This window comes from Copadichromis virginalis, linkage group LG6 (genome assembly GCF_057382275.1).
Source record: "Copadichromis virginalis isolate Kocher_CV1m ecotype Utaka linkage group LG6, C_Virginalis_male_GT1.1, whole genome shotgun sequence".
Lineage (NCBI taxonomy): Eukaryota > Metazoa > Chordata > Actinopteri > Cichliformes > Cichlidae > Copadichromis > Copadichromis virginalis.
The window spans coordinates 2,831,890-2,848,840 of record NC_140623.1 but is presented as its reverse complement, the minus strand read 5'-3'; the positions used below and the strand labels follow the sequence as shown (position 1 = coordinate 2,848,840).

General features: G+C 39.4%; 1 protein-coding gene across 1 annotated transcript in view; it reads right to left on the bottom strand.

The window, feature by feature from the left end:
- gtpbp2b (GTP binding protein 2b) overlaps positions 1–16,951 on the bottom strand; it is a 29,160-nt gene continuing 12,209 nt past the window's right edge. Inside the window, exons 7-12 of the mRNA XM_085458221.1 lie at positions 14,723–14,942; positions 11,605–11,740; positions 5,481–5,539; positions 5,055–5,226; positions 2,687–2,851; positions 1–2,608 (exon numbers count right to left, since the gene is read on the bottom strand). Of these exons, the coding sequence (XP_085314347.1) occupies positions 2,420–2,608; positions 2,687–2,851; positions 5,055–5,226; positions 5,481–5,539; positions 11,605–11,740; positions 14,723–14,942 (941 nt within the window). The 3' untranslated portion in view covers positions 1–2,419. The remainder of the gene's footprint in view (positions 2,609–2,686; positions 2,852–5,054; positions 5,227–5,480; positions 5,540–11,604; positions 11,741–14,722; positions 14,943–16,951) is intronic.

The following is a 16,951-nucleotide window of genomic DNA, read 5'->3' as shown; positions in this document are numbered from 1 at the left end:
TTTCTTACTGTTACTTTTTTATTTCTCACTAAAAGGGACGGTCAGTAAAAACTAATAAATTCACCCCATAACATTTAAATGTTCAGCTTTAGCATGTCACACCTTTCAGTACCACCTCCACGTTACACTGTACTGCAGAACTGGTAGTCTCCAACATGCAGAATCAAAATACAAAGTGCGAAATCAACCATCACTCCATTAAACAGCAATAAGATTGAAATGCTACACAGGATCAAGGAAAGTACATTCAATATTTAGCTTTACAATTGCACAGAACCCCAGAAAAATGAAGTTTACCTGCATAAACACTCCACCACATGTGTGTTATACTTGAAATGTGCGATTGTTTTTTAATCACTCAAAGGGCATGCAGGTTAGGTGTAGCTGCAAAAGCTGCCTGGCTTCTAAAATGTACAAACTTCTAATACAGCCAACAAATATGAATGGAGAGTTGGAACAAACTGGAAACCTAGTAGCAAATATTTCTGCCATTCGTAAATGCAGATACTGAATGTACAGGATTTGATGGTTAAGAATTTAATACCAGTTTCTTCTACAAATTTTTTTCACCTTCTTGAGGGAAAAGGAACCTGTCACACTCCTGGAACACAGTGACTTATGATGCATTTAACTAACAGCTTAACTCCGGACGAAAATATATATTTCATCCAACATTCAGAAAGTAAATCATCCTCAAAAAATAACTGTAATGAAATCACCTGGTCGTCCTGCAGAAATAAGTATTAGCATGAAGTATGTTTTTACAGTTCTGAACACAAACTAGTACAATGTGATCTCAAATCAAAAGACCAAACATTTTTTTGAATCATCAAAACATCTTAGGCTACGTTCACACTGCAGGCGAAAATGCATCAAATCCGACTTTTCTGACCCTATGCGACCCATATCCGATCACAGAAACTGAGGTTTTGGACTTGATTAGCATATGGGGAGACAATTCAAACAAGCTAAACGACTCCGTGGCCATATATACCTCTGCATGGAGCCACTGGTCCAAACGAGGCCATTGTTAAAGCACGGGCTCTCTTTTTTTCTCAGTGTCGTTCTTTTCCTAATAATTTTTCAAAATTATGTCGGTTATGACTGTGCAGAAATTGATAGACTGCTGAAACAACACCTACTAGCTCTGTAGCAGCCATTTTTACTTCTATAAGCAGAGCGTGTTGTGTGTGACGTCTTCTTTTGCGTCTTCTTTTGTGCATGCCGTGAACACTAGAGCGCATTTGCTGTTGCATTTTATTTGTAGTGTGAACAACCAGACAAAAAAAAGAGTCGAATTTGATCAAAAAATTGGAATTTAGCATTAAGACCTGCAGTGTGAATGTAGCCTTAGTCAACCATTCAGTACATATAGATCAGTCATTGCAATAATTAGTCCAGCAGTCCGCAACCCCCAATCTGTGGCAAAACTTCAAATTAATCTTCAGGCTTAAGTCCACTATGGTCATCCAGCTTAAGTTAAGACACAAATGTTTGTTGGAAAACAGCCTGAGTCATTTCGTACCGCGAGAGTTGAGGCTCGGGTGTGAAATTGATGGTTTTCAGGGTTTTCTATCATTAACTCAGTTAACTGGGTCTTTTCCCTTGTTGTAGTTGTGTGTCTTATTTGGAAATATTTACGCATTATCATAGCGACCAGCGAGCATTAAGGGTCAGAGAGGAGGATGTTACTCTCAATGTTGTTGGCGCATTTCGGGAGGATGTTGCTAATGAAGTTACACACTTCTGGTGATAATTTGAAATCACAAATTAATAGTTTGCCCACCAATGTTGTCAGATAATGGCGCCTGACTCATCCAATGCTTTGTGAAAAATACCCCAGTCAATGGCTAGACCGCGAAAAAACCACGGCAAGGGTCTAAAATGTTTGGCATCATAAGCAGACTCCTTAGAAAGGAATCCACCTAAGACTAATGAAAATAAAGTATGTGCTAAATATAATCTTCCCTCACCAAATTTCTTGATGAGTTTAAGCGTGCAAACATGTCTCTGAGACAGTATGAAGAGCGAGGTCAATCCGTCGTGCACATCAAGAGAAACAGAATTACACCTTCACTCCACATCAGCAATGAGTAAGCACTATTCATGCTTTTAAAATACTCCTGCTATCTTCCAATGACAGCGGCAATGATAAAAAGGAACCTTTTAATCAATCTGTGGCAAAACTTCAAATTAATCTTCAGGCTTAAGTCCACTTAATGGTCATCCAGCTTTAACTCAAGATATGAATGTTTGCTGGAAAACAGCCTTTCTGACATCACCGCAGGAACGGATGAGGACAGAAACATAGATCCAAAACAGGTGGGACTCCAACATGATGTGCATGGCTAAATATGTTCCCCAAGCAGTCATCATTCTCACTGCCTCAACATCTGTCTGTTTGATGAAGGAGCAATTTTTAATAATCCTGCAGGTTCTGGTCGTGGTTCTGGTTGTGATTCTGAGAAGGGGGCAGCAGGCAGGTGACATGGCCGATGCCTTTGGTGACGCCCTCCCTGAAGAGAAGCTTAGCGCCCAGGCGCAAGTACTCGGGGTGTTTAATAAAGCGGAAACGAACAACAGCTCTCTCGCCAGTACGCAGCTCATCCTGCAGCAGAAATCCAAGGTTACATGATGTGGTTACATAGAAGCTTGAAAAATAATCATGTATTATGTAATTTCAAACCTTTCCATGAAGGCACTCCACAGTGGCAGTCTGCCTGACATTACCAACGTGTATGGTGACCTGTGACCCCCGACGGAAAGTCTTGGCATGGAAGAGCAGGACAATGGCAGCTTCAAACTGACAGCAGATGGTTGGGTTCATCTTGGGACTGACCATCACCATGCCCTGTAACACCAATAACACACTGATGTAACCACAGGTTGTTATCAGCAGTTGTAGAATATTTGCAGGTCTTACAGGTATCAAAAAGCAGTCCTTTATCCATTAGTGCGCAACTTGTTACGAATAAATTGAAATTTTCCTACAACTTGGTTGTGCACACTCTCAGACATTTCCAGGTGGTAGAATCCAAAACTAGCTTCTATCATCCATAAGTTCAAGCTCACAAGAGAAATGTTTCATTTTTGGATAAATAATATGCCCACCTTCTAATACACAGGTTGGTATTTGAAGAGCAACGCTGGGTTCACATCCATCAACATATACAAGTTGTCAAAAACAAATGTATCAGCAATTTAGCATAAAAACATTCGATGGAAAGACAATACACTTTCCTCACATCAAACTATGCAAGTTAAGTGCAATATTGTCTCCTGTTGTATTCAGTTTGAATATTGATGATCTTTCTGTCAAGTTAAATGAATGTAAGACTGGGTGTATGGTGGGTAACCTCCATGATGATTTGGTCATTTTGTCTCCCTACAGTCCTGGTTTGCAGTAGTTACTTAGTTTGTGCTAGTTATAGTGCCCGGTATGATATTGCTTTTAACCCTAAAAAGCATGTTATTGTGATTGTTACAACTAAGGAGGATGACAAGGTAAATTTTCCATCTTTTCATTTAGCAACCAAGTACTGGATGTGGGGAACAACGTGTAAAACTTGGGTCATATCTTAACAAGTGATCTTTGTAATGATGATGATGATGTGAAAAGACAGTGCTGTGAAGGTGTACGAGCAAGCTAATATCTTGGCACATACATCTGGCACTTTTTAAGCCTATTGTACTTTAAAAAAAAATACGGGTCATTTATGGTGTAATTATAGTAAAGCCATAACCAAAGCCAAACTGCAAGTGGCTTTTCAGGATGCATTTAGAATTTTCCTTAGACCAATTTGGACACCTGCAAGTCAAATGTTTTTCATGAGCAACATCCCACCTTTTCATGCCTTACTCAGGAACTATATGTGCCAATTTATGTGTCATTTGAACGAGTCAAGAAATTCAATAGTCTTGTGAGTTTTGTCTTTGTTGTTTTTCTTTTAATTATATGGACAAATTTTCTCTGAAAAAAAAAATACAATACAAAGCTACATCATCTCTCTGAACTTGTGTTCTCACCACTTGTGGTGTCTGCAGTTTCACCAATGACCTTAAAAATGTGCAGAGACCAAAAATGTGAATTTCTGTTTGGATTACCAGGAAGTAATCTGAGGGCTCAAATTACGGTCAGAAAGATTTTTTTGTTTTGTAACGTTGTAACCCAAAAAATCTGAACATGTTATGTTTGTGCATCCATAGATAAGAATTTCAGTGTGCGTAAAAAAGACTTGTGTTTGTAAAAAATAATTACAAGTTAAAGCTGAAAGGAAGAAATTTCTGGTCAAAATTTGCACTTTTAAGTTGAAACTCACACACAAGCGAGGGAACTTGAGCACAGAGTTACAACTACGCAGTCTGATTTACAAGTACAAAATATTTATGGCCACAGTTAGAGCCCATAGTAATCTGATAACAGCAGCTGTACTGACAGCAGTCCAGAGGTGCATGAGGAGATGACCTACAAAGGTACACTGTGCAAATTTAAACTGAGTGAAGTTGTTGAGTTTTAGAGTCACAGAAGAAGTCACTATATCAAGGAAAGATAAATTGATTGAGACACTTTGTATGTAGGGTTTGCAGAGTTTTTACTTCCTAGACAATTCTTGCATGTACGTTAGAACATTTTGGGTTGTCGTCTGTCCTTGCCAATTATAGAGATCCTTTCCTCAACACATTGGGGGACAATTCAAAACAACCGTTGCTTCAAGTTACCTCTTTATATTGTAAGGTAAAGATCCTGAACTAATAACAGAATACTCTGTATTTTTAGCATGAGTCTGGTCTGTGTTTCGCAGAGAAATTAAACACCATTAATAAATTTGAAAAACTGCGACCATGAAGGTCGACTGCGATCCTTCCCTCTGTGTTTTCCAAATTCTCAAAGGAACTGCAAAGTAACTTCCAGTATAAATAAAAGAGAGCAAACAAAATATGCAATATACACACACAGAGATGTATGAATTTGTGCAAGTTACATTTAAAAAAAAACCTGAATCCCCCTTTAAATCATCTCCTACATCCTTTCATGTCTTTAGGTGGCCTCTAACCTTGCGCAATAGTGAACGGTCAAAGTTTCCCAAAGCCAGCGTTGCAGCCTGTCCAGCCCTCAGCACTCTGCAGGCAGAGCGGTTCCTCTGGATACTGCCCACCTTCAGACGCAGAAAACGGCCCTCATCAGTTGGACCCACCACCAGCCTCTCACCCTCCCTACACATTCCACTGAAACACAGACCGTCACACAAACACAAACTGTTCTTAGTGTAATGCACGGCACTTTCCATGATTACAAAGACCTGCTCTGTGTCCAACCAAGGACCCGTAAAATGAAAAGCTGCGATATATTATCAAAGATTCTATTCTTATAAAAGTCATGTGTTATATATATCTCTATGAATATTTGGGGTTCCCACTGTTTCAAGAATAAAATGTAAAATAATATTGACAACATATTAAAGCAGACAGTGCTATCTCACCTGTACAGAGTTCCTCCAACCACAGTCCCAACGTCAGGAACTGAGTAGATCTCATCAACCTTCAAACACAGAAACGATTAAATGTCAGTCTGCGCTTTCCACACTCCAGCATGCAAGTCACACACACGTCTCTACCACATTCTATTAGGGGCTGGTGTGTGTGTGTGGTGTGTTTTTGTTTTCTTTTTCCTTTTTCGGCGCAGGGTAGGCAGGGCGGTGATTCGCAGGATCACCAGCACACCTGTGGCAAATCAGGCCGGAGCTTTTATAGGGAGCTGACATCTGGTGTAAGAGTATTGCCTCTTCCACAAGTAGTAACGTGCGAGTTCGCTCTCTAGATTGGCATCTACGACCTGCCGAGTGTTTTAAGATCTTATTTTCCTTCCACCAGCCTGCCTCGCTCCCCGACTGCCTGTCTGTGCCTCTGAAGACTGTTTAATCGGTCTGAACTGGGAATCACCTTGCCTACCAATTCAATTACATTCAAATTCTTAATTACTTATTCCCCAAAGGGGAAATTTGTTTAGCAGCAAGACAACAATAAGAGTAAACAAAACAATAATGTTAATAATAATAATAACAATAATAATAATGATAAAAAGCCATTAAGTTATTTGACATTAAGGAGATGGGTTGCACCGCGAGCAGCCCACACACTCCACCTGCCTCAGCCTTTGTTCCAGTTAAACTTCTTTCCGAGTCTGTAACTCAGTTTGTGCCAAGTAAGCTCACCAACTCTCCTCCTAACTTATTTTTTCATCCTTGCCTTTTGTGTTCAGTCTCTAATTCTGTTCTCCTCCCATAGACCGGTCGAGTGCCCTGCCAGTTTTCCTGCACACCCCCGAACTGTGTTTGTGTTTTCTCTCTCTGTCACTGTGAATAAAACACAGTCACTGTAAACACAACACTGTCACTGTGAAACCCCTGGTGTCTGCGTGTTCTGGGCCCACCACAGTTACTACCTAACACATTCTTTACCCTGTGCCAGGGGTCAGCAACCTTTAAGACCCAAAGAGCCATTTGGACCTGGTTTCCACGCAAAAGAAAACACTGGGAGCCGCAAATACTTTTTGACATCTGAAATGAAGATAACACGGTATATATTGTTTTTTACCTTTATGCTTTGTGTGAACAACTAAGGTGTGTTGCTTATGAAATCCATGAAGTGCTACAGAGAAAATTACATTTTATTTATGTAATTAACACATTTTGAACTCTTAAAGAAATATAACAAAAGGAAAGACACCCAGCTGAACGAAAATGATCCAAGTAGTGAACAAAAACTGCTGTGAGCCGCCACCCTTATATCGCCTTTGGGCTTTTGGAGCCTTGACCTGATTTTTAAAAAAGCACTATGCTGCTAAAAGAGGAAAAATAGATATTTGCAAAATTCTGCCTAAATATGTATTTTTCCTGGTTAATGTGTGTGGCGGGGTGTGGTCTGCAGCGCCGCTGCAGGAGAGGCCGACGCACCTGAGCGGCACCCACGATCACGCCTCACCGCCTTAACGTCTGCGCTATCTATGCTGTTGTGTTGTTGTTGGTATATGTCGGGCTGTGAGCTGAAAAGCTACAGCCGGCTGTATGCGTCAGCAACCGTGTGTGAAAAGTGGTCAATAAAGAGATGCTGAAAAGCATGTTCATGCAAACATCGCCGGGTCTGCTGTGATATGTTTACAACGGGACTTCTGCTCCTGAACCTCTGCGCACAGCGTCTGCAAATCGGGGCTGTACGAAGTCACTTTCATCTTTACGCAGGACTGTAAGCTGTCCTCTGTGAGGCGTGAGCGGTGTTTGTTTTTAACATAGTTCACGGTGGAGCTGCTGACATAATGTGGATCTATAATTGGCCTACCTGGGGTTGAAAGTCTCGATAAATGCGCGGCGTTTCGGCGGGTACACCGGCTTCCGCGAGTGTGACGCTTATTTTGAGCGATGAAAAAATAATAGAATATAATTGTATTTTTATATTTCAATATCACAATAATCTTCCAATTAAAAAAGAACTAACATAAATAAATTACACTTCAGCTAAATACTTCTAATTTGTTTGCCCAAACCACACGGAGCCGCACTACAAGGACTAAAGAGGTTGCCGACCCCTGGCCTCTACTTACACTGTGGTAAACAGATGCTGCACAATGAAGAGTGGTAGTAAGACTGCGAGTGCAGCTGCAGTAATGTAATAATTCATCTGCTTGCTTTCCTGAGTGTTTGGCTGCTAGCCTGTTCGTTACTCCACTGCCACTTTCCCATGCTGTGAAACTCAGTACTGTCATCATTACACTAATCCAATCATCTTCTTGCCCGCCTTCTTTAAAGCCAATCAGCCACTCTGTGTGGTTTAAATCTCAGTGCTCTGTCATTCCCTCTTTCAGGTTCTCATTCGTGTAACCCGATCAGAGCTCCATCTTCCTCACCACAACCATCTAGACTGGGAGAGGTCTTATCCTAACTCTTGTCACGCCTGAGAATCTTTTCTGCCATGATGGTCCATCAGAGTCTAATCGCCAAATACATTAGTTTATCTGTCACAGTAAATCATGTTCATATCATCCAAATGATCTCTAGTTATTGAACTGATGTTGTGGGGAGACATATCTGTTTTGGTACTGTGGGAACTCAACTTCTTTATATACACACGTATATAAGGAAATAAATATTTCAAATGTCAAAATATCTGTAAGGGAAATAATTACATTTAAGTTCAAACTTGGTTTGGTGTACGGTTATAGGAGGTTAAGTTGTGAGAGGTATCTCAATTCCCCTCATATGGTCCCCAGGCAGCTAAACTGTGGCGTGAAGGCAATAAAGTAAAATTAAAGTTAAAGAAAAGTTAGAGTTAGGTTAAGGTTAGGTTAAAATTAATAAAGTTTCGGGTACTAGGGCTGTTTGATATAACAATATAAAAATGTCTATCGTTTCCTATTATGCTATCGTTTGTTTCGTGGTGTCGCAAAATAAACTATTTATGGCAATATTTTCATGATTTTGATGGTCATTGTAGTGGCTATATCAATTTCATAAAGTTCTCTCTTTCTCTTATGTTTAATATAACCACACCACAGATGGACAAGCAACTGTTTTTACGCGTTGTCGTTAGCAACAACGAGGTTAAAACCATGGCGTAGCTCCACCATCCGCTTGTTTGTTTTGCACATAAACCTTTCACAATAAAGTTCAAGATCCTGTTGAGACTTTTCAAAATAAACTGAATCCCGTTAAAGAGTGTGCAGAGTGTTTACAGATGAGAAGCAAAAAAGAGCCGCCAGGTGCTAAAAAATAAACCTTAGACTCAAACGTTAGAACAGGCTTTTCCCCGCAGCACGCCGTGTAATAAATAAACTTAAACCTAAAAATACCAGAATAGGGAGGATGGTGTCATCCTCCCTATTCTGGTATTTTAAAGAGTACTTAGCGGAAATATTAAGCAACCTAACCTTTTTCAAGAATAATTAAATAGATTCAACATCTTTCTTCAACAAATTTGCAGACTGCACAGATGGAACCTTCCCAAAGGAAAAAGTACTTTGGCTTACTAGGGTATATTAGACTTAATAGTTACTATATACAGTAATGGACTTCTATACATTTTACATCACATTAAAACTTTGGGTGTATGATTCAGATAGTTATTTATTAAAAGCTAGACATTTTAAATGAGAATAAGACAGAAAAGCATTTCATTGTGCCCTCCTTTTCCTGTTAATGCCCTACCTGCCCCCCTGGGAAAACTTTGCTAGACCCACCCCTGCACAGTTACCAGCCATCAGCTACGCAGAAAAGGATCCTGGTGTAATATTAAATAAATTCTAAGAACAGCTTATCAAGCTTAAACCTGCTGCTGTTGTTTAGCCTCTTTCTTGCGCAAAGTGGGCGATAAAGAAACAAGAGAGACGGAGTCGTGACAGAAAAGCCGATCAGCCGATTATTGATCAGTTTCATGATTGAAGTAGTGACAGGAGAGGGAGGGGGAGAGAGAGGCAGTCGCTCCATATATCGGTTGTTAAGCTTAACGTGGGAATGCTTTACAAACATTCAGAGATGAACTTATGAACTTGCTTTACTTCTCTCTGGGATCACTTTCTCGGAGATGAAATGCCGGTTTGGTAGTGAGGCTCCAAATACTCAACCAGACCACTGAGAGGTCTCGCACGCCACAGCCGCTCTATCACGTGACGCATACTGCTCGACGTGCTAAGGCTATGAGCCGAGTTACGCCATGTCACAAGTTTTGTGAGGTGCTTTTGTGATATTTAATGGATCGGATTAAATTTTTTATTTCTCTCCGATATCCGATCCAGTAATTTAGGCCAGTATTGGACCGATACCGATACGTAATATCGGATCGGTCCATCTCTAGTGTCATGCATCGGTTAAAACCAATGACTATTGGGTTTAACTGATGCATGTTCAATAATGAAGTACTGGGTAGAGTTATACTGAGGATAAAGTAAATCTCAAGGAAATTAATTTAAGTCAGGGCTATGTCACCAGAAGTGATGGAAAAATGTTGCTATATATCACTGACCCTACTAAATCATTGCCAAAAATTATGACAGTTCTAACTGAATTTGGGAAAATTTCTGGATACAAAATCAACTTAACAAAAAGCATATTGTTTCCGATTAGTTCTTTAGAAAAATTTGATAGCGCTACATTGATCTCGTTTCCTTTTACAATCTCAAATATCTTCAAATATCTTGGAATAACTGTAACCCATGAATTCTCTGGCCTTTTCAAACATAATTTTATTAATTTATACCATCAAACTGAACAGAACTTGGAAAGACTGTCTAAACTGCCCATCTCGCTTGCTGGCCGAGTAAATATCATTAGGACGAGCACTTTACCCAAATTTTTATTTTTGTTTCGATGTATCCCAATATTGATCACAAAAACTTTTTTTAAGAAAATAGACCAGTTAATCTCTCAGTTTATCTGGAACAAGAAGACACCCAGAATAAAAAAGATATTTCTCCAAAGATCCAAGATTACAGGAGGAATGGGGTTGCCTTGTTTTCAGTTTTATTATTGGGCCTGTAATATACGTTGTATGTCATTCTGGGGCGGGGAACATAGACCTGATTGGGAACGGATGGAAAGTATGACTTTTTTCTCTAATACTCTTAAATCTTTGGTTCATTCAAACTCAGATCTGGGTAAGCATAAATGTAAAAATCCAGTAGTGTCTGACTCACTAAAAATTTGGTCTCAAATTAGAAAGCATTTTCATTGGCGTCAATGTTCAATCTTTACACCATTAATTCATAATCAAGCATACACATTGCTCTCAGGATTAACATTCCAGCTATGGACTTCCAAAGGGATACACACAATCAAGGATCTGTTTACTGATAATCTTTTTCCTTCGTTTCAACAACTTCAGCAAAGATTTTCCATAGAAAACAGAGATTTTTTCAAGTATTTACAAATACGTCATTTTATTAAAGAAACGTTTCCATCCTTTCCCAATGAACCACAAAAGCTAGTTTCAGATGATCTGTTCCTAATGAACCGGCTAAAGAAAGGAGCCATTTTTAGGATCTACAACCAACTTTTGCAAATAGACAGTACAACTACATTGGACCACTTGAGAAATGCTTGGAGTGAAGAACTGGCTACTAACATCACTAAAGATCAATGGACTAAGGCACAAGAACTGGTTCACTCCACTTCTGTCTGCTGCAGGCACGGACTACTACAATTTAAGGTCCTGCATAGGCTCCATCTGTCTAAATTGAAGGTTTCAAGGATGTTTCCAGGGGCTGACTCAAGATGTGATCGATGTGGCCAGAATTCTGCCTCATTGTCACATATGTTTTGGACATGTCCTAATATCGCTACCTATTGGTCTAAAATATTTAAAACTTTGTCTGATATTTTTAAAAAACAACTCCCCCCAGACCCAGTAATGGCACTATTTGGTGTAGCTACAGTTAAATACTTGTTTGCTTTGCGGGTTTTTTTTCCCCCCTCTCCCCCTCCTCTGAATATACTTATTTAGGTATATAAATGTGTATGTATAGACATAGATATATGATTGTTTATAAAAAAATAAAAAATGAAAAAAAAAAAGAAGTGATGGAAAAAAAAGCACATGTGTGTACGTGGGTTTGGATACCTGAAACTCAGTGAGCTGCTGCATCAGCTCTTCCTGCTCCTTGCTGTTGCTCAGTGGAGGAAGGATGTTCAAAAAAACCTTCAGGAGGTCCAGATTCTCACCAGACACACTGGAAAGGGTGAAGATGGGTGTAATGCTGCAAATGTGCATCCAGCCAAACACACACACACACACACACACACACACACACACACACACACACACACACACACACAGTGAAGTGAAAATTCAATTAAGTACATCATTAAGTGTAATATTTTTCCACTGTGGACATACAGATAAGTGAATTCACGATCATGAATAGATTGTGAATTCACCAACACAAAACCGTTCTTAATAGAAATACAAGTTGATAATGGGATAATACAGATACTACACACAATGTTACACCTCAGACACATAAAAGTTGTTGTGGAAATCTCTGACCAGTATCAATGGAGAACAAAGTAACTACAAGCTCCTGCTCCTGCAACAGAACACAAAGTGCTGTAATCAAATACTGAGCCACAACAAAAGACATAAAAGTATTTCATGTATGAATGACTTTTACTTTTAAGATTTACAATACAGTTTAGTGCAACTACTACATAGTCATTATTTTCCTGTGTAAATCGTTGGTTGTTATAATAAAAAATGTCAGTTGAACATATCATATAGCAGACACACACAGTGATATTTGAGAAATTACAGCCTCTAAACGCTTCCTGTAGGTTCCAATGAAAGTCTGGATTGTGGTTGAAGTTGTTTTCGACCATTCCTCTTTATAAAACATCTCTAGTTCATTCAGGTTTAATAGCTTCCAAACATAGACAGCTCTCTTTAACTCACACCACAGATTTTCAATAATATTCAGGTCTGGGGACTGAGATGGCCGTTCCAGAACGTTGTACTGGTTCCTCTGCATGAATGCCTTAGTGGATTTTGAGCAGTGTTTCAGGTCGTTGAAAGATCCCGGCGCAGCTTCAGCTTTGTCACTGATTCCTGGACATTGGTCTCCAGAATCTGCTGATACTGACTGGAATCCATGTGTCCCTCAACTTTGACAAGATTCCCAGTCCCTGCACTGGCCACACAGCCCCACAGCATGATGGAACCACCACCATATTTTACTGTAGGTAGCAGGTGTTTTTCTTGGAATGCTGTGTTCGTTTTCCTCCATGCATAACGCCCCTTGTTATGCCCAAATAACTCAATTTTAGTTTCATCAGTCCACAGCACCTTATTCCAGAATGAAGCTGGCTTGTCCAAATGTGCTTTAGCAAACCTCAAGCGGCTCTGTTTGTGCTGTGGGCGGAGAAAAGGCTTCCTCTGCATCACTCTCGCATACAGCATCTCCTTGCGTAAAGTGCGTCGAATGGTTGAACGATGCACGGTGACTCCATCTGCTGCAAGATAATGTTGTAGGTCTTTGGTGCTGGTCTGTGGGTTGACTCTGACTGTTCACCATTCATCACTTCTGTCTATCCGAGATTTTTCTTGGTCACTTTCTTGCCACTTTGAGCCTTAACTTGAACAGAGCCTGTGGTCTTCCATTTTCTCAATATGTTCCTAACTGTGGAAACAGACAGCTTAAATCTCTGAGACAGCTTTCTTTATCCTTCCCCTAAACCAGTGGTTCCCAAACTTTTTTTGCTAGGCCCCCCTTTGTTTTACAAGAAAACTGTTCGCGCCTCCCCCTTCTCGCGCACGCACATGCACGAACACATCCTTCAACCACACACACCCATACTTTGCAGTTTCTTTCACACCTCAAACATTTAGTAAACAATTAAGCAAATACAAGTAATCTGCAATAAATGACAGGTAGTGATAAAATAAACTAAATAAATAAATTTATCGAGTGGAAAAAAGTTGGCGTTCATCCTCCAGCTTCACTGTGCTAATGTTATGCTAACATAGCTGTGTCGCTAGCAATCATGTAGCACAACATTATATACCAGGTAGTCCAACTTTAGTAACCCTGCAAACGCCACTGCTGTTTAGTTTTCTGTCTTCATTTATGTTGGAAGTGGTAGCAGAGCTGTACGTTTTAATTAGTTTCAAAAATCTCTCAGTCAGAACATGGTATGTCATGTTTAGGTGGAAACTAGCGAGCTAACTTCCTGTTAACTTCTAACTCCGTTAAATTTAATAAATTCTGTTTTCGTGGATGCCTGGATGTTAAACTTAATTGTTACACCTGCTAAAGCAGCAACGCTGATGATTTTCAGGGTTCGTACGGGTGCTGGAAATCCGTACGAACGGATAAGAGGAGAAATGATTCTCCTTTCTCTCAGTGTTCGTTTGACTTTGGGACCTGAAGCAGACGGAGTTTTGGACCCGGATTACTCCGCGAAGCTCCTTACTACGGCAGCCGTAATGCTCTGACAATCCATCAAAACATTTTTTAACAGATTTCTGCACGCCAAAATCGGTTCGAGGTCAGTAAGCACAACCAGAATTCATACATGAGACACACTCAATTTTTGAGAAAATTAAAGGATTTTAAGTGTGCCTTATAGTGTGGAAAATATGTTATACAGAAGAAAAGAATATATCGCGATATATATCGTTACCGCACGTGCTTCAAATTATATCGCGATATGGATTTTAGGCCATATCGCCCAGCCCTAACTGTGTGTGTCTCCTATATGATATATTTAACTGACATTTATTATTGTAACAACCAACGATTTATACAGGAAAATAATGACTATTAACAAGGTTGGCCAAACTTTTGCATCCCACTGTAGGTAGACCATGCAAGGTCACTATTACAGTGCAATATTAATATTAGTGTTCATTAGTTTATTTTCCTCCGTATTACCTGTTGGTGTCAGTCTTTGCTTTGGATGTGCATGAACAACAACATTGTGGTGATTACCCAAAATGCAATGCGATTTATGAATTCGACTTTAAACAAGTTTTCCGAAAATGTTATCATCCATTATAGAACAGTTATTTTGTGCTTTGTGTATCGTAGCAGTATTTCCATGACCTTCACTTATCATTTCTGCAGCACTATATACTGCTTTATCTATATATTAGTGAATTTTGTTTATACTGCTGTATACACTGTACAATTAAGCTATTCCCCGCCATACACAGTAGCTGATAAGTATTGAGTATTTTTACTCACCATGTGGACTGGGTGAACTGCTGTGCTGCACTCACAGCATCGTCAGGGTTCAACACCACCATGGGCACCTTGTTGCAGCCTGGCTGCTTCAGAACTCGCTCTAGTTGTCTGACTGTTCGCTCCACAGTGCCTCGGGAACACAGGTCCACTTTACTGACTACAATGAAGATAGGAACTTTCAGCGCCATGGCCAAGCCCAGGTGTTCCCTAGTTGTACCAGCTGGATGAAGGAAACAAATAAAATACTCAATTACCCAGAACACTTGTCTTGTGATGTTTCGCATCTTATGTGCATAGGAAATCTAAACGTTACAAGGCAGTTGGATCCAAGTGAGAACAATTCTATTAAATTTTTAAATATTCAAATTATTTGTGCCTAGAAAGTAGTCAGAGGCCTGGACTCTGTACTATGAAGTGAGTTAAACATACCTAGAGTATCTGTCAGTTATCTGGATTCACTTACCCAAACACTGGTAACCAGGATTAGAAGTGGAGAGGGAAAAAATTACTGTATAGTCGATTATAGGGCTGCTCGATTATGGCAAAAATGATAATCACGATTATTTTCACTGAAATTGAGATCACGATTATTTGACGATATTTATTTAACCCTTTAAGACCTACTATAGAAGCAAGTCCACCAGAGCTTATATTATTTTTTTACATGCTGTAGTGCCATTTGTGGGAGCATTTTAAGTTGCTATACATCAATACAACTGTTATAGCCCATATTTTAATAATATGTATGCATTAAGTCCATAGTAATTACATAAATTGCAAAAAAGTGCAATAAACTACAAAAAAAATTGAAAATCGCTTTTGTTTTGTTTACATATATTTCTACTTGGAGAAATTTAAGAGGTTTTATCCCTCAAAACTTTAAATACAATAAAGTTGCAAAAAATAGTTTACAACAACAGGAAATTTATTTTGAGTGTCTTCATAGTTTTATTTTGGAGATACAGCAATTTTTATATACTGCAGGAAAAACAAAAAACAATCCTATGATGCAAATTTGCAAAGAAAACAGCATGTGCATCATTTCACTGTGGGAAGTGTTACGAACAGCTGATAGGAACGGCAAAGCGTGTTTCTGGAATATTATGTTTTTGTTCCTGCAAGCGCTTTTTATGCAGTTTTTGCAAAGCTTTATGTGGAACGAAACTGTGACCGAGGACAAGCTGATGGCATCAGATGTAAGTACAACTCCTCCAGTTTCATATGCAAAACAAATTATTGCGCTAGCTTACACGGTTCAGGTTCTACAGGGATTTAAAAGTAGTTACACAAAACGGAGCGTGCTGCTCTGACCGGCTTTAAAGGGTTAACAATGACTTTAAAAAAATAATATAAAATAGTGTGCAACACCACTGAAGTTTTTTTTTTTAAACTCTCTTTTCAACCAACGGCAGTCACTCTCCAAATAACTTCTGCTTAGCTTTCCGAGCTTCCCTCGGGTCCTCTTAATCAGCGGTCTCCAACCTTTTTTGCGCCACGGACCGGTTTATGCCCGACAATATTTTCACGGACCGGCCTTTAAGGTGTCGCGGATAAATGAGGGAGGGGCTAATAATCGGCTCAGTCATTTTTAATGATCGTTGAAAGCCCAGATCGTAATCGTGATTAAAATTCGATTAATTGAGCAGCCCTAGTCGATTATTGTTAAAATCACTCTGTGTCTTAAATGTTATAGGTTAGTAAGACCAGAAAAGAGGTGCTTTATCACTAAAGTGTAGCCTATTTGACACATGAAGGAAAGCTTGTAAAAATGCTGGGTGTGTTAACAGACTTGTCAATGCCTCTATCATTAAGTCACGGAAGAATCTGATGAGGTGTAGATGAGTATTCTGTTTGACTAATGTTTAAATTTGCATAAGACAGTTTTAGTTTTTATTCTTTCAGCTGCAGATGGTCGCATAATGGTCTGAAAGCAAGTAAAGAATAATTATAAAAACAAAATTCAAAGCCCTTTTTCCATTAGTACCTACTCAGAGCAAGTCGGCACGGTTTGCCAGTTTTTATAGGGTTTTCCATTAGTTCCTGTTACCAGGTACTTTTTAGTATCTGCTCGCCCGGGGTTCCAAGTGATCCCGACAGGTAGAATACAAGTGTGTTTGGACAGACAACACATCTCATTTGTTTCTTGTATCTTTTATACCACGTCATGACACCTCTTTTATCCAACTAACTCCTAGATAATGTCTTCATCAAATGAAACCCTACACAATC